Source organism: Hydra viridissima, unplaced genomic scaffold (genome assembly GCF_058129835.1).
Source record: "Hydra viridissima isolate aposymbiotic clone 2 unplaced genomic scaffold, HvirCarnegie_v1 scaffold_7, whole genome shotgun sequence".
Lineage (NCBI taxonomy): Eukaryota > Metazoa > Cnidaria > Hydrozoa > Anthoathecata > Hydridae > Hydra > Hydra viridissima.
Window position 1 is genome coordinate 8,924,332 of NW_028324306.1, and position 21,284 is coordinate 8,945,615.

The 21,284-nt window shown below is 27.9% G+C and overlaps 1 protein-coding gene and 1 long non-coding RNA gene across 23 annotated transcripts in view; one reads left to right on the forward strand and one right to left on the reverse strand.

The window, feature by feature from the left end:
- LOC145184459 (centrosomal P4.1-associated protein-like) overlaps positions 1 to 10,871 on the forward strand; it is a 29,791-nt gene extending 18,920 nt beyond the window's left edge. For 4 of the 9 annotated variants that reach the window (XM_090093287.1, XM_090093288.1, XM_090093281.1 and 1 more), the window contains 14 exons: positions 4,366 to 4,429; positions 4,540 to 4,666; positions 4,907 to 5,118; positions 5,477 to 5,818; positions 5,890 to 6,045; positions 6,200 to 6,242; positions 6,553 to 6,632; positions 6,826 to 6,893; positions 8,229 to 8,330; positions 8,915 to 8,990; positions 9,076 to 9,216; positions 10,042 to 10,115; positions 10,200 to 10,395; positions 10,614 to 10,871. In XM_090093287.1, coding sequence (XP_089949413.1) covers positions 4,366 to 4,429; positions 4,540 to 4,666; positions 4,907 to 5,118; positions 5,477 to 5,818; positions 5,890 to 6,045; positions 6,200 to 6,242; positions 6,553 to 6,632; positions 6,826 to 6,893; positions 8,229 to 8,330; positions 8,915 to 8,990; positions 9,076 to 9,216; positions 10,042 to 10,115; positions 10,200 to 10,395; positions 10,614 to 10,748 — 1,816 coding nt within the window. In that variant the 3' untranslated portion in view covers positions 10,749 to 10,871. Of the gene's footprint in view, positions 1 to 4,365; positions 4,430 to 4,539; positions 4,667 to 4,906; positions 5,119 to 5,476; positions 5,819 to 5,889; positions 6,046 to 6,199; positions 6,243 to 6,552; positions 6,633 to 6,825; positions 6,894 to 7,031; positions 7,165 to 8,228; positions 8,331 to 8,914; positions 8,991 to 9,075; positions 9,217 to 10,041; positions 10,116 to 10,199; positions 10,396 to 10,613 lie in introns of those variants that run through there. The other 5 variants (XM_090093282.1, XM_090093283.1, XM_090093284.1 and 2 more) reach the window with 5 other exon arrangements.
- Positions 1 to 21,029, reverse strand: part of LOC149886010 (uncharacterized) — a 169,967-nt gene extending 148,938 nt beyond the window's left edge. The window contains exons 1-5 of one of the 14 annotated variants that reach the window (XR_016453799.1): positions 20,755 to 21,029; positions 19,121 to 19,165; positions 18,682 to 18,778; positions 17,666 to 17,831; positions 16,840 to 17,037 (exon numbers count right to left, since the gene is read on the reverse strand). This is a non-coding gene — a long non-coding RNA (uncharacterized LOC149886010). The other 13 variants (XR_016453798.1, XR_016453805.1, XR_016453808.1 and 10 more) reach the window with 13 other exon arrangements.
- Between the last annotated feature and the right edge of the window lie 255 nt (positions 21,030 to 21,284).

The following is a 21,284-nucleotide window of genomic DNA, read 5'->3' on the forward strand; positions in this document are numbered from 1 at the left end:
TTTAAAAAATTATTATTTTCAACTTTACTAACAAGTTTGATCATTCAATTTGCTCGATTAATACTAAAATAATGACCTATTTTGTCAGCGTACAATTATTTTTTTTGCAATCAATTTTATGCATCATTAGATCAATTTTGTAAAATTCAATAGATATGAAAGGCAATTAATTCACCAATACACAAATAAAGTCTTTAAACAATACTTGATAAGGTATTATAAATATTTCAAGTATTTTAACAGAAAACTCATTTTTTTGATGCAATCTTTAAAATTATGATTTTTTTTTTTGCATACTGTATATATATTGCATATATATATATATATATATATATATATATATATATATATATATATATATATATATATATATATATATACACCAATGCTGTTTTTTTCATTTAAAATGGGTATTGATGAGGAAAGTTCTTTGATTAAAACTAAAAATAATAGTATAATCAAGTTTTAAATAAAAATAAAAACTGATTTTGGCAAGTTATTTTCTGTGTTTTTTTCTATCAAAAAAAGAAAGATTACAAGTTGAATTAATTATGTCTATAGCAAACCATACTGAACTATTGTAGGAAAAAATGTTTTCAATGAGAAATTTCAAATAGGAGTTCAACTTAAAATCGAACATAAGAAAGAGATTTTTCAATTAAAAGATAGTTGAATTGATGATAAAAAAAGATAAAGAAATGCTTTTTCACAAAATTGGTTAAAATTAAAAGGTGAACCAATAATAATACCAGTTGAAAAAGAAGAATATCTTACATTTACTACAGAAAGTGGAATGAAGGCAAAAAATTGTTGTACACATAAGTTTATTTTGAATGGAACTGGAGTTACTAAAACAAATTTATCTTAAGAAGTTCTAGAAGAGTTTAACAGCGTGGAAGCTTTGGTTCTTGACAATACAAGTTCAAGTACTGGTGCAGACAATGGCCTAAGTGTTCAGCTAGAAAAAGCTATAAATAAAAAATTGCATTTTGTAAGATGTTAACTCCAACAAAATGAATTACCATTTAGACAAGTAATTACTTTATCTAATGGAAAAATAAATGATCCAAAAAAATATAAAGGTTTAATTTGTTCATCTGTTTTAGAAGATTCCATAGATGAACTCCCTGTCAGAAATTCAATCCTTTGTGGATGAAGCTGTTATTTCTGGTTTAAGTAATGATTAAAGAAAACTATAAGAGTATACTATTGGTATAAGTACAGGTTAAGTCTCCAAAAATATGCAATAACAAAACCTGGACTTGTGAGCCATGCAAGATGATTGACACTTGTGTTATCTATTATGGATAAATATACTAGAGAGGTAAATCCATCTTTAGAGTTGATTATGATAACAAAGTATATTGTTCAAGTAAGTTCTTCTATTTAATTTTCTTTAAAGAGGTCAGGTGTTTATAAAGATTCATCAAAAATTCTTTTTAAAATAATTGAGCTGACTAAACTACAAGATGAAAAGATACAAGAAGTTGTCTTTAGAAACTTAGCTGGTAATTCAATTTGCTGTTTACAGGAAAACTTTCTCTATTGCGTCATTATGGATGATGAGAAAAAAAACCGAGACAAAGCTGTAGATCAAATACTCAAAGTTAGGAAGCTAGATGGGGAAAGTAAAAAATTTATTCCTAAGATCAAACCCAAAACAATTATGAAGATTGATTTTGGATGTAAAAGTTGGACTGATCTAATACAATTATCTAAGTGGAACCTCCTACTACCACATATTTTTCATCTTTTGACCTAATGAAGGCAAAAGGATCTGGAGAGGTTTTGCATCTTATATATCTTCCTAACAACTCTTGATCAGTTAAACATGCTGTAAAGTCTGTTACCGAAGCATCAAAACTAGTTTATGGTCTCAAAAAAAGGCTAAACTTTGTTCTTACTTAAAATCAGAGTAGAAAAGAAAATTACAGAAATATCAACAAAACCAACTATTTTATTCCAAAAAAATGAAAAATGTTAAGTTAATTATTTAAAATGCTGCATTGTTTTTGGTTTGATCATCTTTACTGCGAAGATATTGAAGGGACTGATTTTTAAAAGAGCATTCATTTCTCGGGGAGAGTTTTTTATTTCTTGTTTTTCTAAATAAAGTAAAAAAAGTAAAATTTTTTAGTATGCAATCTTTCTTTGGTTTGGGGTGCTTCAAACAATATTTGAGAATGGTGCCACGAATCCTTAAGTAATCTTTACCTCTAAAAAATACCTCAAAATAACAACTGTTTTGCATATTGACGATTATCAATTTTGTAAATCTGACATTTTGATTTCATTAGATCAATATCTTATGTCCCTTAATATTGATACTTTAAACATACTAATAAGGTTTTGATCTGAGAGATAATGTGTTCAGCATCCCAATCTAATTGTTGTAAGGATGACAGCAAAGAACATAAGTTCTATATATTACATTTATGAGCCAGTTTTTGAAACAAGCTATATTTAACTAAAGCTTCTGTATCTGCACAATAATCCTCAATTTTGTCAGTTTTTTGAACAAAGAATCTTTCACACTTACAGTACTGTGAATAAGTTTTAGCCCACCATAAGTTTATAATTATTTTTGATTTTATCGTAAAAATATGAAGGACTTATAAAGTAAAAAAAAAATCAGGTTTATAGACACATTTATTATAAACAAAAATATCTAGAATTAATTTGATAAAATATGATACAAAAAGAAAGAACAATTAATACTTCGTATGTCTGCCTTTTGCGTTGATCACAGAAGCGAATCTCCTGGGAATCGATTCATATAAATTTGTAATGAAATTTTGTAGAATATTGTCCCACTCTCTTTTTAATATTCGAAAACATTCTTCAACATTTTTGGGGTTATATTCAGCCTTTTTTCTATCCAAATAATCCCAAACATGTTCAATAATGTTCAAATCTGGACTTTGAGGAGGCCAGTTCATTACTTCGAGAACTCCCTCCTCACACATGTCCTGTAAATATTTTTTGGCCACTCGGGAACAATGTTTGGGATTATTGTCTTTCTGTAGAATGAAATTATTACCAATTAGTCTCATTCCAGATGGTATTGCATGATGTCTTAAAATTTCTTTATACTGTTCTCCTGTCAGTTTGCCATCAATTCTGATTAAATCACCTACTCCAGATGATGAAATACAACCCCAAACTAAAATAGAACCTCCCCCATTCTTGATTGTTAAATGTAGACAATCAGGGCGATAAGCCTCTCCTACCCTTCTTCTTACATACTGTCGTCTTCTGCTACCGAACAATTCAAATTTTGATTCATCTGTGTATAGTACACAGTTTAACACTCCTTGCATCCAATTATTATGCTGTTTTGCATATTTAAGTCTTTTTTCTTTATTGCCACAATGTAGTAAAGGCTTTCAAACTGCAACACACCCTCTTAACCCAGCTTTTAACAAATGTCGTCGAATGCAAGATGAGGAAACATTTGTCCCAGTCACAGCCTGAATGTCTTGGGCTAGTTCACTGGAGGTTTTTTTCCGATTTCGCAAAGACACATTTTTAAAATACTTTATGTCATGTTTTGTAAGCTTTGGAGGTCTTCCACTTTAATTTTATCCTCAAGAAATCCTGTGTTTTTAATTTTTTTATAATTTCTCCAATGGCTGTCCTTGAATATTTTGTTTTTTTGGACAATTTGTCATTGAAAATAACCTTCTTTATGAAGCACTATAATTTTTTTACGTTCCAGTTTTGGGATTTTACCCATTTTATTACTTAAATAACAATAAAAATAATAATATTAAAAAAAAAATGTAAATTAGAAGAATTTTCGCTCTTAAAAAAACAAAAAATAATATTAAACACACAGTATCTATGAAATATCTTTGTAAACTGTACTATCATCTAATATGAAACCTTCACAGCAATAAATAAACAAAAATGTAAGATCAAACTAAAAATAAATGAGCTGATACAAATTGGGTTTAGATCAGCATACAATAAAAATAAACGCGTTAGATATCTAAATACAAAAATCTATATAAAATTTTGATAAATATTGCTTTTGTTTGTTAAAATAGTGTTTAGTATTGTTTGAAGTTAGACATCATTTTTTATAAAAAAATAATCGGAAGCTATTATTCAAAATCTGTTAAAAAAACTTGAATTTAAATAAATGGGCTAAAACTTATTCACAGTACTGTATATCAATCTTTGATCTCAAAAAATTTTACTCCACGAAACCTATATATATATATATATATATATATATATATATATATATATATATATATATATATATATATATATATATATATATATATATATATATATATATATATATATATATAGATATAAGATTTGTCTTTTTGTTGTTGCAAAGTTTTTTCTGTTTAGCTCAGAGGATATTCATTTTATGCAAATCATTTCAAATCCAAAGTCTCTAAATGATCAAGATAAAGTAAAAATATTTTATTCCATTCTTATCTTATTAGTCCTTCTATTAATCTTTTCTTAAATATGTTTTAAATCTAGTGTGTTCTTTTTTTTTTTAATCTGAATTTTATATAGGTGTTAGAAAAAGAGCTTTTAGCATTTGAAGAGCTTGAAGAAGCAGCTGAAAATCTTTCTCTCTCCTCTAACTGTTCTGTTGTTCAAAGGTTGCTGGGAAAACGTGTTCATCACTCTCCAAAAAATGGTATGCCAAAAACTAAATTTCCTATGTTAAAGATAATCTGTTTTGTTGCAGAACTAAAACAGATTTGAGAGTTTAAAACCTTTGTAGGTTTTACACAAATATTGATCTCAAACCACTAAAGTGATTTAATTTTGATACAAAGAAAGAATAATTTGGGTTTTGTTTAACAATAAAATTAAAAATATTTTTACTTATTTGTGTAAGACTAATGAATTACAAGGTTTTTCAATTTTTCTTCAGAAGTTGCAAGCTCTGTTTCTGAAATCCAACCATCTTTGGAGTTTGTTGATCAAAAAAGCTGGTCAGATGCTAGTGAGACTTCAGAAGAAAGTTATAATGAAACTCTAATTGATGATGTGTCAGTTGAAAGTGCATTACAAACTATGCCAAGGAGATTTGTTTGTAAGCATAAAGAAAACAGAAATGGTCTTAAGAAAGTTCAACAGCTAAAGGTTTATTACTTTCTTTCTGCAGACTCAGAAAACAAGGACAAAAAAATTTCAGATATTTAAAGAAAAATTTAAATGTATTTTTCATTTTAATTTTTTATAGATTCATTTCTACATTACTGAACTTGAATAAATTATGCTTTAAATTCAGTTCACAAATTCAAATACTAAAAGTATTTGTTCTTTTTTTACTAAAATGTTTCAAGTGTTCTTTAATTTAATTTTTTTTTAATAATAATTTTTTTTAGCAAAAAAAAAGAGATTATTACTGTATTAATCATATAAAAAAAAGTTTTAATCATATAAATAGATGCACACTGTAACAAAAAATCCTTTCAAAAATTTAAAACAATTTTTATAGCATACAACCTCTGTTGAAACTGAACCTAATACCCAGAATATATCAGATATTGTTAAACTAAAGATAAAGACTCTTGATAAAGAAATCGCTAAGTTTCGTGCTGAGAATGAAAAAATGACTAAACTACGTCAAGAACGTGAAATTGATTTAAACACTCTCCGAAAACAATTATCTGATTTTGAGAAAGAAAAAGTTGAGGAAACAAATCGATTTGAGCAGTATAAAATAAGTGAGATTAAAAAACTTAAAACTGAAAGAAAAATGTTTGAATCCTATCAAAAAATGAATAGGGATGTTCCAAGTAAAATAGAACGCGAAGAAATAAAAGAATTACAAGAGCAAGTACGTTCTTTGAATTTATACTGTTAAAAATAAAAATAGGATTGTTGTTTGTTGTTATTTTTTATTTTTAGATTTCTCAGCTTAATGAGGACTTGAAAATTCGAGAGGAGCGCTGGAATGCTGCTGCAAATCGTTTTCGTGGAAAAATATCACAGCTTGAAGAAGAAAATAATTCTTTGCGAAAACAAGTTACAATTCTAGAGCAAGAACGTTTGCTAAGATCAAAAGTATGTTTTAGTTAAGAATTCCTTTAAATTAATACTGAGCTAAATTTATAATTGATTCTTTATCATCACTTTTCACTACTTGGTCCTAATTGAAAATTTCATTATATTAAATTGGTTGTTATTTTAAGAAATGTTTGAAATATTTGTTTGCCAGATTAAAAAAAAAGAGAAGATTGTAACATTTGTTCAAAACTCAAGTAAGTGTTAGTGCTTTATAGCACAATTTAGTATTTTTTTTAATATAAGAAAATAAAATTTTATTTAGTAATATGTATGTTTAAGTTATGGAGGAACACATTTATAGTTGCTGGAGATAACCATAAAAATGTTGATCTGCATATATAAAGTAAACATCTGAAAAACCTTTTTAGGCTTTGTTTTTCAAAGCAAACTATAAAACCATTAAAAAAAAAAATATGTAAAAACCAGAAAGCCATTATGTCTCTAATAATAACATTACAAAATATTTCTTCGTTTAAAGGGCTTCTGTAATTAAAAATATTTTAGACTATGAACAACAAGATTCTTCAAATATCAATGGAAAATGTTTTAATTGTGTATGTATACTATCTAATTTAATTGTGTATGTAAGTATTTATTAGGATTTTATTTAAAAATGCTGGTTCTGTTAATTCTAATCATTAGCTGTGTCCGCATCTAATTTTTTTTAGATTAGAATTAACAAGATAAATTTTCTGCTTAAATAGATTTTTTTGGCAGTGAAAGTAAATTTCCAAATTTAATTGGTTTCTTTTGTTGTGCTCTTTGTTTTTTGTAAAGGAAATCGACAAATCTATTGATGAAATAGAGAGCATTTCTTGTACACCAACCCAAGAGTTTGGTAGAGCGTAAGTGTTTTTTCTAAAAGCTAAAATTTTTTTTGTAAATTTTTTTTATAGAATTGTGTTTTGGCTAAGCTATTGCGTATTGCCTTTCTACAGGGTGCAGCACCAAACCTGAGACTTTCATTTGTTGTTATTTTTCAGGGAGACTAATTTACATTTCCTGTTTTTTTTCTGTGGCGACTCAAACAATTTCGACACAAACAACTTTGAATCAAAACAATAAATTAAAAAAATTTTTGGCCGAGCTTCAAGATGCAATTAGAAAAAAGAAAAAGAGTCCTGGATTTGCTCAGCGCCCAAGTGCTAATCTCAAAGATTTTTGAGACTGTAGGTGTATCCAGAGCTACTATCTTATGTGTGCAGAAGTCAGGGAACTTCACCAGGAAGCCAGGAAGTGATGGATAGAATTTAAAATGCAGCAGATACTTCAAGAACAAAATCTGGTACTATATCAAGAACAATCCACTAAAAAACATTAGGAATACAGGTTCATTAACGAACAGTAAGAAGAGCTTTAAAAATGCTTGGGGCACACAGCCATGTTTGTAGGAAGATCCAGCTCTTTTTAGAAGCCTCTAAACTGCTCGTGGAAAGAAGATACTCTCCTGGATAAAGAAGCAAAAATCCACCGTTCGAATTTTCTCAGATGAAAAACTTTTGACAGTCAGCCAGTCTAGAAATGCCCTGGGCACAAAGCTAAAAAAACGCCGGCCTGGTTTAAAGAGAACTTCAAGAATTTCTGGTCTCAGTTTTGGTGCTACACCCTGAATAAAAGCAGTATTCCCCTAAATTTGTAATTGCTTATGAATTACTTTATCAAATTGTGATAACTTATAAATTACTTCGTCAATCGGAATGTGAGTCATAGTTGTTGATTTTGTTATCATTTACAATAATTACACCTGTTGCCAATGTTTTGTTTTTTTTTTTTTTTTTCAAATTTTGTTTTTAAAAGCTTATTTAAGAAGGCACGTTATTTTATTCGTGAAAGCTTGTTTCAGTATCTGCATAATTAAGTTTAATTAGAATTTATAACTTGATATTATCTAAACCACTATTATAAAGCTTATTTCGCTACCAAATCATTAATCATTAACATCTAACACAATATTCCCCAAATTAAAAAAAAAAATTAAAGTAGTTTCATAATCTTTGCGGTAACTTCTCACTTTATTACTTTGATAGCTAAGAAAGCATATTCCATAACAGTTTTCGAAAATTTCATGAAAAGATACTTTGCAACTTATAATACTTCAGCTCATTGGCAGTGCCTACAAAATCCTACAACGCAATGTCACTTTTGTAATGCTTCATTGAATGTGTATAATTTATTTACAGTTGCTTGTTGAAATCTTGGAAAACATATGAAATCCAGTACATTAATCCAAGTCCTAAAAAAAGAACAGAAAAGAGCACTTATAACGAAGCCTTCATTTCAAGGTACAGCTAATATTCCCTTTGCAGTTTACATTCATCTATTCCATAAGTTTCAAAAAAAGTTTCAAAATTTTGATATTTTTAAAAGAGAAATCATAACTTAATAGATATGCATACTTAAAACCATACTTAAACTTAACCTATCCTGAAGGGGGGCTGAATAAACTAGTTATTATCATCCCAAAAATTAACAAGGTTTAACAAATCACCAAATCTCGACAAACTAAATCACGAATCAATTCAGGATGAGTATTCATAAAACTTCTTAAATGAAACTAATTGTCACAAGTTTTGTGACAATTAGGTTCATTTAAGAAGTTTTATGAATACTCATCCTGAATGCGTACCCTTAGACATAACACTTGAGAATATTACTAAAAGTAAATGTTGCACTCATGTTATTAACAATTACACAGAGCTTTATAATACTCGAGTTTCGTAACACTTTTTCAAATCTGAAACTTGTTTACTTTTGTTGATGTTTGGGCTATGCTTTTCAGATAAAGTCTTGTATTTAATTTTTGCTTTTCAGATAAAGTCTTGTATTTAATTTTTGTCGTTTATTAAACCTTTTTTGTTAACATTAGTGACCAGTGCCTACCATCGATTAAGAGTAACCACCGAACAGATCAAGGAAAGCATATTGACCATATTGATGGAAAGGTTAGTAAGGATAAAAAGCAATTAAATTAAAAAATTGTGTTTTATATATACTTAATAAACTTTCTTGTTTAAATTTTAAATCCAGGTTGAGAGTGTTATGGCTAATGGAAGTCGTCTAATTAAATTTGCTAATGGTACGGAAAAAGTTATTAGCGCTGACGAAAGAACAATATCAGTGACTTTTTTTAATGGAGATGTGAAAAGAATTCTTCCAGATAATCGAATGGTTTGTTTGTTTCTATATTTCGCCCTTTATTTTTTCATCCGTTGCGTATGCACAACATCTACTTATAAACACGGCCTGATTTGTTACATTTGTCACCCAAAAATTTGATTTCTATGCTATCCTAAAAAATCTAATATTCTGAAAATTCAGTGGATTAAAATGCATGGATTATTTAATCCATATGATCGGAGTCTTCAATTTTCTGAAAAAGAATTTTCACTGTTTAACAAGTGTTACATTTTGATTATTGTTTCTAAAGAGATTTTTAGGAGACTTTTCCAATTGATCTTTTTATAAGTTAAACGATGTAAAAACCCCATACAATATCTGCTAAAGCTTTAACTTTACCTTTAAAAAAATCAAATTAAAATGAAATACTTTTTCCATTTAATAAGTTGTTTCTTATTTTTCATTGAATGAATTATCAAAGAAAAAGTATTGTGCATTGTGTATTGTAAGCAGGATGATAAATCAAACTTTTTACAAGTTACATAATCTCCTTTGTAAGATTTTTGTAACTGAATATTTCCATGAAAAAAGCTCATCTTTTCATAACTCAGATCTTAAAACTTCTATTTTAAAATAGATTTTTTACCATGGTATTATCAAAAGAAAGTATATAACTAAATAATTTCACGGAATGCAATCATTATCTATAAGTCGGGTTCAGGAAAGTTGAAAGTCGAACAACTTTTGAACTTGAACAACTTTTTCAAATGTTTTTAACAAGTTTTTAAACTTGGTCAACATTTTAAGATATTTGAATTTTCAGCATTAAATTCATGAGCTGTTTCAGTTATATCAGCAGGTATGTTTTTTTTTTAGGTATATTATTATGCTCAGTCGCAAACCACTCATACAACATTTTCTAATGGTTTAGAAGTCCTAGAGTTTCCTAAGTGCATTTTCTTTTTATTGTTTTATTCGTTTTTCACATGCTTTAACAGTTTAAAAAATATTAAAGTTATGACGGATTTTTTTAGCAAGCAAATTGAGCGACGTTTTCCGGACGGTCGGACTGAGATAATCTTTCCTGATCAAACAGTAAAAAAGATATTGGCAAATGGATGCGAGGAAACTATATTTGGTGACGGTACAATTCAAAAGACGGGAAATAATGGCGAAACGATCATCACATTCCCTAACGGACAGAGAGAAACTCATACCCCGCGTTATAAGGTATTTTCAAACAACTTACAGCTAAATAATACTCAAAAAAATTCTTAAATAGTTTTGAAAGTTTCCGAAAATGATAAATTTATTTTCATAAAAAAAATTGTTTTTCCACTAATTTCTATTCCAAATCTGCAGTGTACTATATAAGTTAAACTTTTCCAAAAAGTTTTTTTTATTTATGGTTTGTTTGATTTTAGTTTTGCAAATTAATTTTTAAATAGAAACGAGAGTATCCAAATGGTACTGTTAAAACAATATACGAAGACGGAAGACAAGAAACTAAATATTCCAATGGAAGGCTAAGGGTAAAAGATAAACTGGGTAACCTTTTAATTGATACAGGAGAAATAGACTAGAAAGAGCACTGGAAGCTTTGACAAGTTGTGAATGCATTAGATAATGGTTTTTACTATCTACTTTTCTCTGGGATTTTATACCTTTAAATAATATAAATATATATATTTTTTGTTTACTTTGAATCTGTTGTTTTACTTTATGATGAAATGTCGGCATCCACTTGTTTGATATTCAATAATTCATTTAACGAGCTTTCTTCGCTGTGCATGGTCACTAGGCTTCAGTTCTTGTGTCAGTCGATTTTTGTAAGCATGGAGACGCAGATTTTCAGTGAGTAAACGCTGTAGAGAGCCTTTTGAAATTTTCAATTCTTATTCACGATGCTGAATTGATGTTCTTGGACTTTCACCAATACTCTCGCGCATTGCTTCGATATTGAAATTTGAACGTTGTGTATTTAGCATCACCAATTGATCCAGTCTCCTTGATATTTTTAATTACTCTCTTCACAGTTGACGAAGTTAATCAATATTCCGAACATATTTCAGAGATAAAACAATCGAGATACGGTTTTCGAAATCGTTTATTTTTTGTTCGACTTTGAAAGCCGTCAGTTAGGCGAAGTTTCAAATCCGTTCAACTTCGAAAAAAAGTTCATTAAACGATGTCGAAATCCGTTAAACTTCGAAAAAAAGTTAATTAGATTATAGTTAATTAGATTATAATTAGATTATAGTTGTACACAAAGTTATTTAAGTTAATATATAAAGTCGAGGTCAAAGGTAATATCATTATTTATTATTATTTTTACCACGAGGGTTCAGTTCGACCGCCCATTTTGTTGATACGAGTTTTTTATTGATTCATTCATCGAGGTCTCAAACTGAAAAGGCCATAAAGTTGTAATTAAAGTCATATACAATCTTATGGTTGGGGGTTTGTACGAGGGTTGCTTGAGTGAGTTGACGAGTCTGAAAAATACAGCCATCAATAAATATTTGAAAATCACACAGTTTGATTGCGATATATCATCTTTGATTGATATGGATGAGGAGTTAGAACATGAAGAAATTACGAGTACAGAGTTTACCATTTTTTATAAGCGATCTATTTTAGGTATAGAAGATTTTATTAACAAAAATAGTGTAGATAATATAAGTTCTAATAAGTTTATCAGCAAGACAGTTAAGCTCCCCGCTCTTAAATTAGAAATCTTTGACGGTAAACAAGAAAATTGGCAAACCTTTTATGAAAATTTTGATTGTGCGATAAGAATACGGAATTGTCTGATATACAAAAAATGAGTTAGAAATTTAGAAATTTAGTTAGAGGTCAGGCCTTATCTGCAATTACAGGATAACCTTATCCAATGAAAACTATTCAGTAGCTTTGAATATATTAAAAAATAGATTTTCCAACAAGCAATTATTAATTTCAATTCATATGAAAAAGCTGTTATCACTAGAAAGAGTTAAGGATGTTAGAAATGTAAGCGAGTTAAGGAAAATGTTCGATACTATAGAAATACATATTCGGAGTTTGGAAAATCTATCAGTAGATGAAAATATGTATGGATCAATTTTTATTCCTGTCTTATTAGAAAAACTACCAGAAGAATTAAATTTGATTATTAATAGAGAATTAAACGGAAATCAAGCTTGGAATATAATCAACGTTTTAGAAATATTAAAAAACGAAATAAGCGCCAGAGAAAATACACGTAGTAATCATGAAAACTTTAAAAATCCCATTACTGCAACTACTTTATACGCTAACGGGACAGGTTAAATAATAAGTTTAACCAGAATTTAAGGCAAAATAACTTCCCTATTCAAAATTTTTCAACAAATTCAATTACATGCGTTTATTGTTCAAAAAATCATAAATCTCATTATTGTAATTTAGTGACAGATGTTTTGGCCAAGAAAAATATTCTAATTGAAAAAAGACGTTGCTTTTGTTGCCAACGCGAAAGTCACTTCAGTAAAAATTGTAGATCAAATTTTCGATGTTTTAAGTGTGACAAGCCTCACCATATATCTATTTGTGACAGTTTTAAAGAGATTAATTAAAATTGATAATAACTCTAAAACAGGACATTTAACAGCTGTAACCGATATTTCTTCTAAAACTAATTAACGTGTTTTACTCCAGACAGCCTGGGTGAAAGTCAAAAATAATAATTCCCGATTTAACAATTGCCGTCTTCCCTTTGATAACTGTTCCAAATAAAGTTACATTACGCCTTCATTATGTAAAAAATTAAATTTAAAAACAATAGATTCTAAAGAAATTAATATCAAAACTCTCGGAAATAATAATACAAACGAAATTTTAGATAGGGTTAAAGTTTATGTTCAAGGTAATGACGGGGTTGATATTGAAATTATATGTTTTGTAAAAGAAATTTGTTCTCCGTTAAATGGCAAATATATAGAAACTGCGTTTAAAAATTATAATCATTTAAAATACTTAAAGTTAGCAGACCATCATAGAGATAATGAACATTTAGAAGTTGATATTTTAATAGGTGCCGATTACTATTGGTCAATAATCGAAAATAAGATAATAAGAGGATTTGATGGCCCAATTCCAATAAAATCTAAGGTAGGATACTTAGTCAGTGGTCCTATCACGGTTAAGAATAATAATAAAGTAGATTGTTCTATTCTGTCTTCGCACGTTTTGAAAGTCGAAGCAGAATTACATAACGATAAAACGTTTTTAAAAGATAAGTTTTTAACTATTTGGAATAAAAGTGAAGATAATATTAGCGATAATCTAGTTGTCGAACATTTTCGCAAAAGCATTAAATTTGAAAACAATACTACCCTTTAAGGAGAATCATCCTTTGTTATGCGATAATTATAATTTATGTTTAAAGAGATTCAAATCATTAGAGAAAAGGTTTTTAAATGATGCAAAGTTCTTTGATTCATATAATGATATTATAAAAGAACAACTATTAAATGGAACGATAGAGCAAGTTTCAAGTCATAAATCGAAGGTCGGACTTGTTTATTATTTACCTCATAGACCAGTTATAAGAGAAGATAAAGTTACTACTAAGATGCGCATTGTATTTGATGCGAGTGCGACAATCTCAGGTCCCTCGCTAAATGATTGTTTACATTCAGGTCCTTCTTTAACAAGTCTACTAAATGGAGTCTTGATACGTTTTCGTGTAAATAAGATAGCATTTATTGCAGATATTGAAAAAGCCTTTTTGAACATTTCAATATCTGAGAAACATCGCGATTTCATACGAATTTTATGGTATGAAAACATTAATAAACTAGATATAAAAAATTTAAAAGATCATAAATTAGCAACATATAGATTATGTCGAGTTTTATTTGGAGTCACTTCTTCTCCTTTTCTTCTTTCAGCAACTTTAATTTGCCATGCGGAGCGTTATCAAAGTTCCGATCCAATATTTCTAAGTCGATTCCTAAATTCTATTCACGTTGACGATTTGAATTTTTGCTCTGATTCTGTAATTGAATGTTTTAAGTTTTATGAAAAATGTCGTTCCCGGCTAGGTGAAGCTGGTTTTAATTTAAGAAAATTTGAATCTTATTCGGTCGAGCTAGATAACTTAATAAATGAAACAAATTTTCAGAGTCAAAATATTACTAAAGTGTTAGGTTTAACTTGGGACAAGAAACTAGATTCATTTATCTTTTCGTTTTCTGAATTACTTAAAGTTGCCGTCCCTTTTCCAACAAAAAAGACGTGCTTAGTTTTATAGCAAGTTTTTTCGATCCCTTGGGACTAATAAACCCAGTAATTGTGCGCTTAAAAATTTTATTTCAACAAATTCGTATATCTAAAATAGGATGGGATTGTAAAATTGATAAAAATTTATTAAAGATATTTATAAGGATTTAAGTTCTGTACAGTCGATTTGTGTACCTAGATGTTATTTTTTTTGAAATCGAGTGCAAGTTGCACGCGATTTGAACTGTATGGTTTTAGTGATGCTAGTTTAAAAGCCCTTGGGTGTTGCATATATTTGAGATGTATTTTTAATGAGAACGAAAAGTGTTCCTCTCTTGTCACTTCAAAATCTAGAATAGCCTCGCTAAGTAAATGTACAATACCTCGATTAGAATTAAAAGGTTGCTTACTGCTTGCATCACTTATGTCAAAGTACTTAAGGAACTTTCATCAACAATTCTTATTTCTAAAATTAAATTAATTTCAGATTCTTATATTTGCTTACATTGGATAAAAAATTCTAATAAAATATATGAAACATTTATTCAAAGCCATCTTGAAAAAATTAGAAATTATTTTTTTTACGTCGAATTACGTCGAAACAGATCGCAATCCTGCGGATATTATATCACGAGGTGCTAGTATTGAAAATTTAACTAATAATCAGTTATGGTTTAATGGACCCAAATTTCTTTATACTCCAGAGATTTTGCCTTCCTTTGACCAGAATAAAATAATCGACACTCCAGAGGAAACAAAAATATTACTTATAACTAATGAATTGTTCATAGATTTAAAATTTATTGATATAACTAAATTTAATTCATATTCCCGTTTAATACGAGTAACAGCTTATATTATAAAATTCGTATCTTGCTTTAAAAAAACGCAAGTACGAAAAGACAATCTTTTACTTTCTTCTTTTGAATTAAAAAACGCCAAAATAATTTGGATTAAATTTATGCAACAAAACATATATAGTTCTAAGAATTATAAACAGCTCAAAAATGATTTAGGATTTTTCTTTGATAGCGAAGGAATAATAAGATGTAGGGGGCAATTTGGGAATGCTCCAATTAGTTACAATATTAAATTTCCAATATTTCTTCCAAAGGAAAGTCTCTTTACTGAATTAATTATTTTACATTGTCATGAAAGTGTTATGCACAACGGCGTAAAAGAAATGCTCAACCAATTAAGAATGGAACTTCGGATTCCAAAAGTTAGAAATTTAATTAAAAAATTAATTAAAAAGTGTTTTTTGTGTCGAAGGTACGAAGGCATAACTTATAGTTATCCTGATGTTCCTCCGTTACCTTTGAGTAGAGTAAACGATGATTATGTTTTTAAGTACACAGGAATTGATTACTGTGGACCATTATTTGTGAAAAATATATATTCTGAAGGAGAAATATTTAAGTGTTGGAATTTGTTAGCTTCTTGTGCTTGTACACGTTTTATGCATTTAGACTTAGTTCCTGATTGTTCAGCTTTGGCATGTATTCAAGGGTTGCGAAGGCTCATTAGCAAATTTGGCGCACCCTACGAAATTATTAGCGATAATGGATCTTGTTTTACAGCCGATGAAACACAACAGTTTGCATCCTCAAAAGGCATTTTATGGCACTTCAATGTTGCAGCCGCTCCGTGGTGGGGAGGATTCTTTGAACGAATGGTACGTTCAATCAAGAGAATTCTCAGAAAAATATAGAAAACTGCAAGATTATCTTACGAAGAAATTCACACAATTCTTGTAGAAATCGAAGTCGTTACAAATAATCGTCCCTTAACTTTTTTTGTATGAAAAACCAGGAGACGAACCGTTATCTCCTAATCATCTCGTGTTCGGAAAAAGAATAAGCTCAGAAACATTGTTAATAAAAAACAGCCATGTAAGTACCCAGTCGGCAAATTTAGTTGTAAATGCGCATTAGAAACTCGTTTAACTACGTATCGTTGTGGTATGTATGTTAGCCATTTTATCGTGTCGAACACGCATTAGAAATACGCATTAGATGCGTATAAAGACAGGTATACAATACGACGCCTACTGAGTATCAAACTCGCATTTGAAACTCTTGTAAACACGTATAAAACACGACAATTAGAGAATATTCAATACGATATTTACCTGGTATTACATGCGCATTTAAAACTTTCCAGAATACGCGTTATTTACAAATATATGTTAGCCATTTTATCGTGTCGAACGCGCATTAAAAATAGACATCAGATGTGTATTAAGACAGGTATACAATACGACGCCTACTGAGCATCAAACTCTTGTAAACACGTATAAAACACGATAAACAGAGAATGTTCAATACAATTTTATTAACTAATATGAATTCATAACATAATGATAATGACTAGCAGTAAACAACCCGTAATATGGATTATGAGTTATTAAATCATTAATAACAATAAAAACACATTAATAACTTGATATATTAACTGAAAAACTAAATACAAATTTATCTATAAATATTTTAACTTTGATTCCCTAACAGCAACGTCATTGCTTATAGTTAACGACATAAAGACCGCATTAACATCAGTTGAGTTCTTTTTAAAATCTGTCACAACACAGGTACCAGAAAAGGGAAGTCAAGCAAAGCCTGCAAATACCTAAAAAAAGAAATGAAAAAAAAAATTACAATTTTTAATTACAAAAGTAATATTTGCATTTTATTGTTAGTAGAAATAGGATAATAATAAAAATAATAATAATAATAATAATAATAGTAATAGTAATAATAATAATAATAATAATAATAATAATAATAATAATAATAATAACAATAATAATAATACTAACAATAATAATAATAATACTAACAATAATAATAATAATAACAAGATTATAAAAAGGCTAGACAACACAATGTAGTAACACTGGCAAATAGCACCACAACTTAATAAGATATTTTATTAACTTAAATACTTGGACTAAAAAGATTTTATTTATTACAATATTTGAACAATCAAGGGACAATTATAGTTAAACAATTTGAGCAACTATATCATAAAATAGCAAGCAACTCGTAAAATATTTCTTATAAATGTGTGGTATTAAGAAATACGTAAGAGCTCAGTAATTACATTACAGTTTTATTAAATCTCCCTCTCATCTAAGAGAGAGATAGGGAGAGAAAGAAAGTGTTTCCAAAGCAGCATGTTAACAAAAGTAAAAAAACACGGAATAAATAGTAGTAACTGGTTTTATTATGTTACCAGTAAACAAAATTATTTTTACCTTGATTAAAAGCTAATTTCCAGCATTTCTTAATTAAGCTCCAGCTTCTCTGTAACTGTTGACTAATGATTAATAGAGTAAATATCACATCATACTAAATTTACAAAATTAAAACCATGTTTCAACAGTAAGCTAACTAATCAAGAGATGACAAAGGGAAGACAAACTAAAAAAAAAAAAAAAATAAATGAAAAAAAGAACATGATTATAATAGAAATTGTAAAAAAAATTAAATTATTTAAATTTAAAAGTGTTAATTGTTACTATAAATAGTTAAACTCATACTTTGCTTTGTTCTAAAGTGTCTAAAGTAAAATCAAAATAACAGACATTAACACTGCTTGACACTGAGTTCTGTCAAGTAAGTTTTCTGCTCACCAAGCAGCATTTCTTACATTTCAACAATGATTAATTTCATCCAGCCTAGATCTATTTTTTTCATTTGACAACTTTTTTCAAGTTGCCTATTAGCATTTACATTAATAACTTTGTTGAGCCTAATACTATCTATTTCAATTTCACTATTATCATTAAACATATTACCAGTAATCTTACTATTGTTACAACTGAATGAATGAACATAAAAGAATCTTACAAATTGAGATCTTTTCTAATCAAAGACTTTATTTAAACTTAAGATTTATTGAAGTCCATATCTTTTTATATGCTTACATACATAAGTCATTTATCAAAAATATTAAACAATATTTATTTACATCAATTATTTTTAATTTAACAAAGAATCTAGACTGCGATGCACAATGGAAAAATATCATCTTTTTTTTTTCAACTACTTTCTAAAGGAATTTTTTTATTTTTTCTATTCTGTTATTTTTTCTAAGAAAGAATATTTATATAGATACAGAGAAATATAAAATATACTGAAATATAGGCAGATTTATGTTTATAAACTTTCATGCCAACAGATTACAGTCAGTTTTCCATAATAAATACATAAAGTATATACCTAATATGAAGTAAATCCAATATAAAATAAAACAAAATCGTAAACTTACTCAAATCAGTATCAGTTACACTGTGTGAAGTAACTAAAAAGCACTTCAGTTCTTTTCAATTGCTCTAAAAAATAACTTTCAGCTCTTTCCAATTGCACTAAAAAATAAAACAAAACTTGCTTAGCTGAGTTGCCTAGTTTATAAGAATCTGAAAACAGATGAGTAAAAAACCAAGAACAAACAAATATTTATTTATTAGAACTACTATATTTTAAGCAAATTAAATTAAACAAAGAATAACGCCAATTCTCCTTAAAGGCTAAAAAAAAAATTTTCAGCTCAAATTTGCTTGCAGACCTTGCTTGTAAAACCATGTGAATAAGAAACACATTTAGAAAAGTCTAGAAACTACTTAAAAATGACATATGCAACATTGAAGTTTGAGCGTTGACTGGACTAATTATTAACAGATGTTTTTAAAAAATTCATATAAATTTACATATATTTGCTCTTTTATATCGTATAAACCCATCATATGATAAATCTGAAACGAAAAAATGTAATGGATAAGTGGATAAGTAAATACAAAGAAAAGCATCATATATGAATCATAAATCAATATATCTGATAGAGATAAGATGTCATGATAAGAGAGTAGTAGTTGTTAAATATTGTTATTTCATGTTAGCTTTTAGAAAACAATTCATGTTGGTATGTCATGGTTCTAAAAATTCAAATTGAGATATAAACAAAATGTATATACGGCAAAATGATTTTTCTTGAGTGCCTTTTAGTAAATGATTAAAAGCAGTGAGTTTCAATAATAAAACCACTTATAATTTTTAACAATAGACACCAACATAAAGGTAAGCCAAATGTAACAACATTAGTAACATAAATAACAACTTTACGCAAAATCTTGCTCAACATGTTTGCCAAGTCACACACTTTGAAAACATGTAAACAACATAATATAAACATATATGCTAACTATAAAACACAATATATTTATTTAACTTTACATAACATATATAAACACCTCATATAATATTTATATACACAACAGATACATTTTATACTATTTTAAAAACACATTTATAAAACAATTATATAACACATATTATCACATACATATATTTATCAAAAACTTTTTAACTTTGAACATAATATAAACATATATGCAAACTATCAACATATATAACTTGAACTGCGCGAACAAAAAATTTAAAAACAACATGAAAAAATCTAAAAAGATTCATATATATATTCATATATAAAGACATATTTTGTAATAAAATATCAAATTATAATCATATTTAATTTAAATCAAACACTTATCGAATAAAGAACAAAAAACAGATATAAGAACTGCAATCCTTATAACAAAATTTAATGTTTAGCAACAATAAAATGTCAGTGTTGGCTCAAAATTTTAATTTATTTTCTAAATTTTCTAAAACAGAACAAAAAATTCTGTATATAATCTATATCTGATAAAAATAAGTAAATATTGCACTGATAATCAGTAAAAACTGTACTGGAGATATGTGATACTACTTTAGCAGAATGATATCTCTTCATATAACTTTTAATAACGCTGATTATGATATAGAAATTGAGATCATTTACTTAACTACTTTAGTATATGTATAACTAGAGAGATAATAAATAATACAAAATATCAACTAGTTTTGTAGCTACCTAGAGTAAAATGGTTTCATGTACAGGGAACTACTCCAACTATTATATTGCTGTAAACTTCCAGTTTATTAATATTATTGAATTTTCTATTTGGGCTTGCTCCATCAGACATTATAGCTCTTACTTTAAGTCCAATGGATTCCAATATACTATATATATATATATATATATATATATATATATATATATATATATATATATATATATATATATATATATATATATATATATATATATATATACATATATATATATATACATGTTTAACAACAGAAATATATACAGTTAAGGATAAATAACTTATACATAAAGTAACATAAATGCAATAAAGAAAAAAAATAATTTGTCACAGTTTTAAAGAACTTAGCAAAGGCAATTTATGGCAAAACCCAAGTATAACTAAGTATTTAATATTAACAAAATATGATTTACCAGCTTTACATAAACCAAATTTTATTTGAAAAAAACAAATGGGTTATTATGTGCTTTTTATGACAAATGAAATAATATATGAAATATGAAAAACAAATCTTTCGGGCACGATATCGTACCCGATTATGATCAAATATAATATAATACGCATTTTTGATAAATAAGTAGTATTGAACTCGAATTCGAAACTTAAAACTAAATGCGTATTTTTCTGGCATCAACGGCGGTATGTTATACGAGATCAATACTCCGAGTATTTACAATACTAGATATGCCGACTGGGTATGGACATAGAAAAGCGCGTTGCATATAGAAACACTATTCTAGAATAGATGGCGAAATGAATATTTAACAGAGCTCCGCGAATTTCATAAAAGTAATAATAAAAGTAGACGATAGTTGGTCTGACTTTTTTTTCCCGTGATTTTTGGGAAGTCAGACGAGAAAACTTTGGTTATTTAAAAAAATGAATAATGGCGAAATATAATTACGTTTTGCAGATTTAAAGACGGGGGTAATATGCCATTACC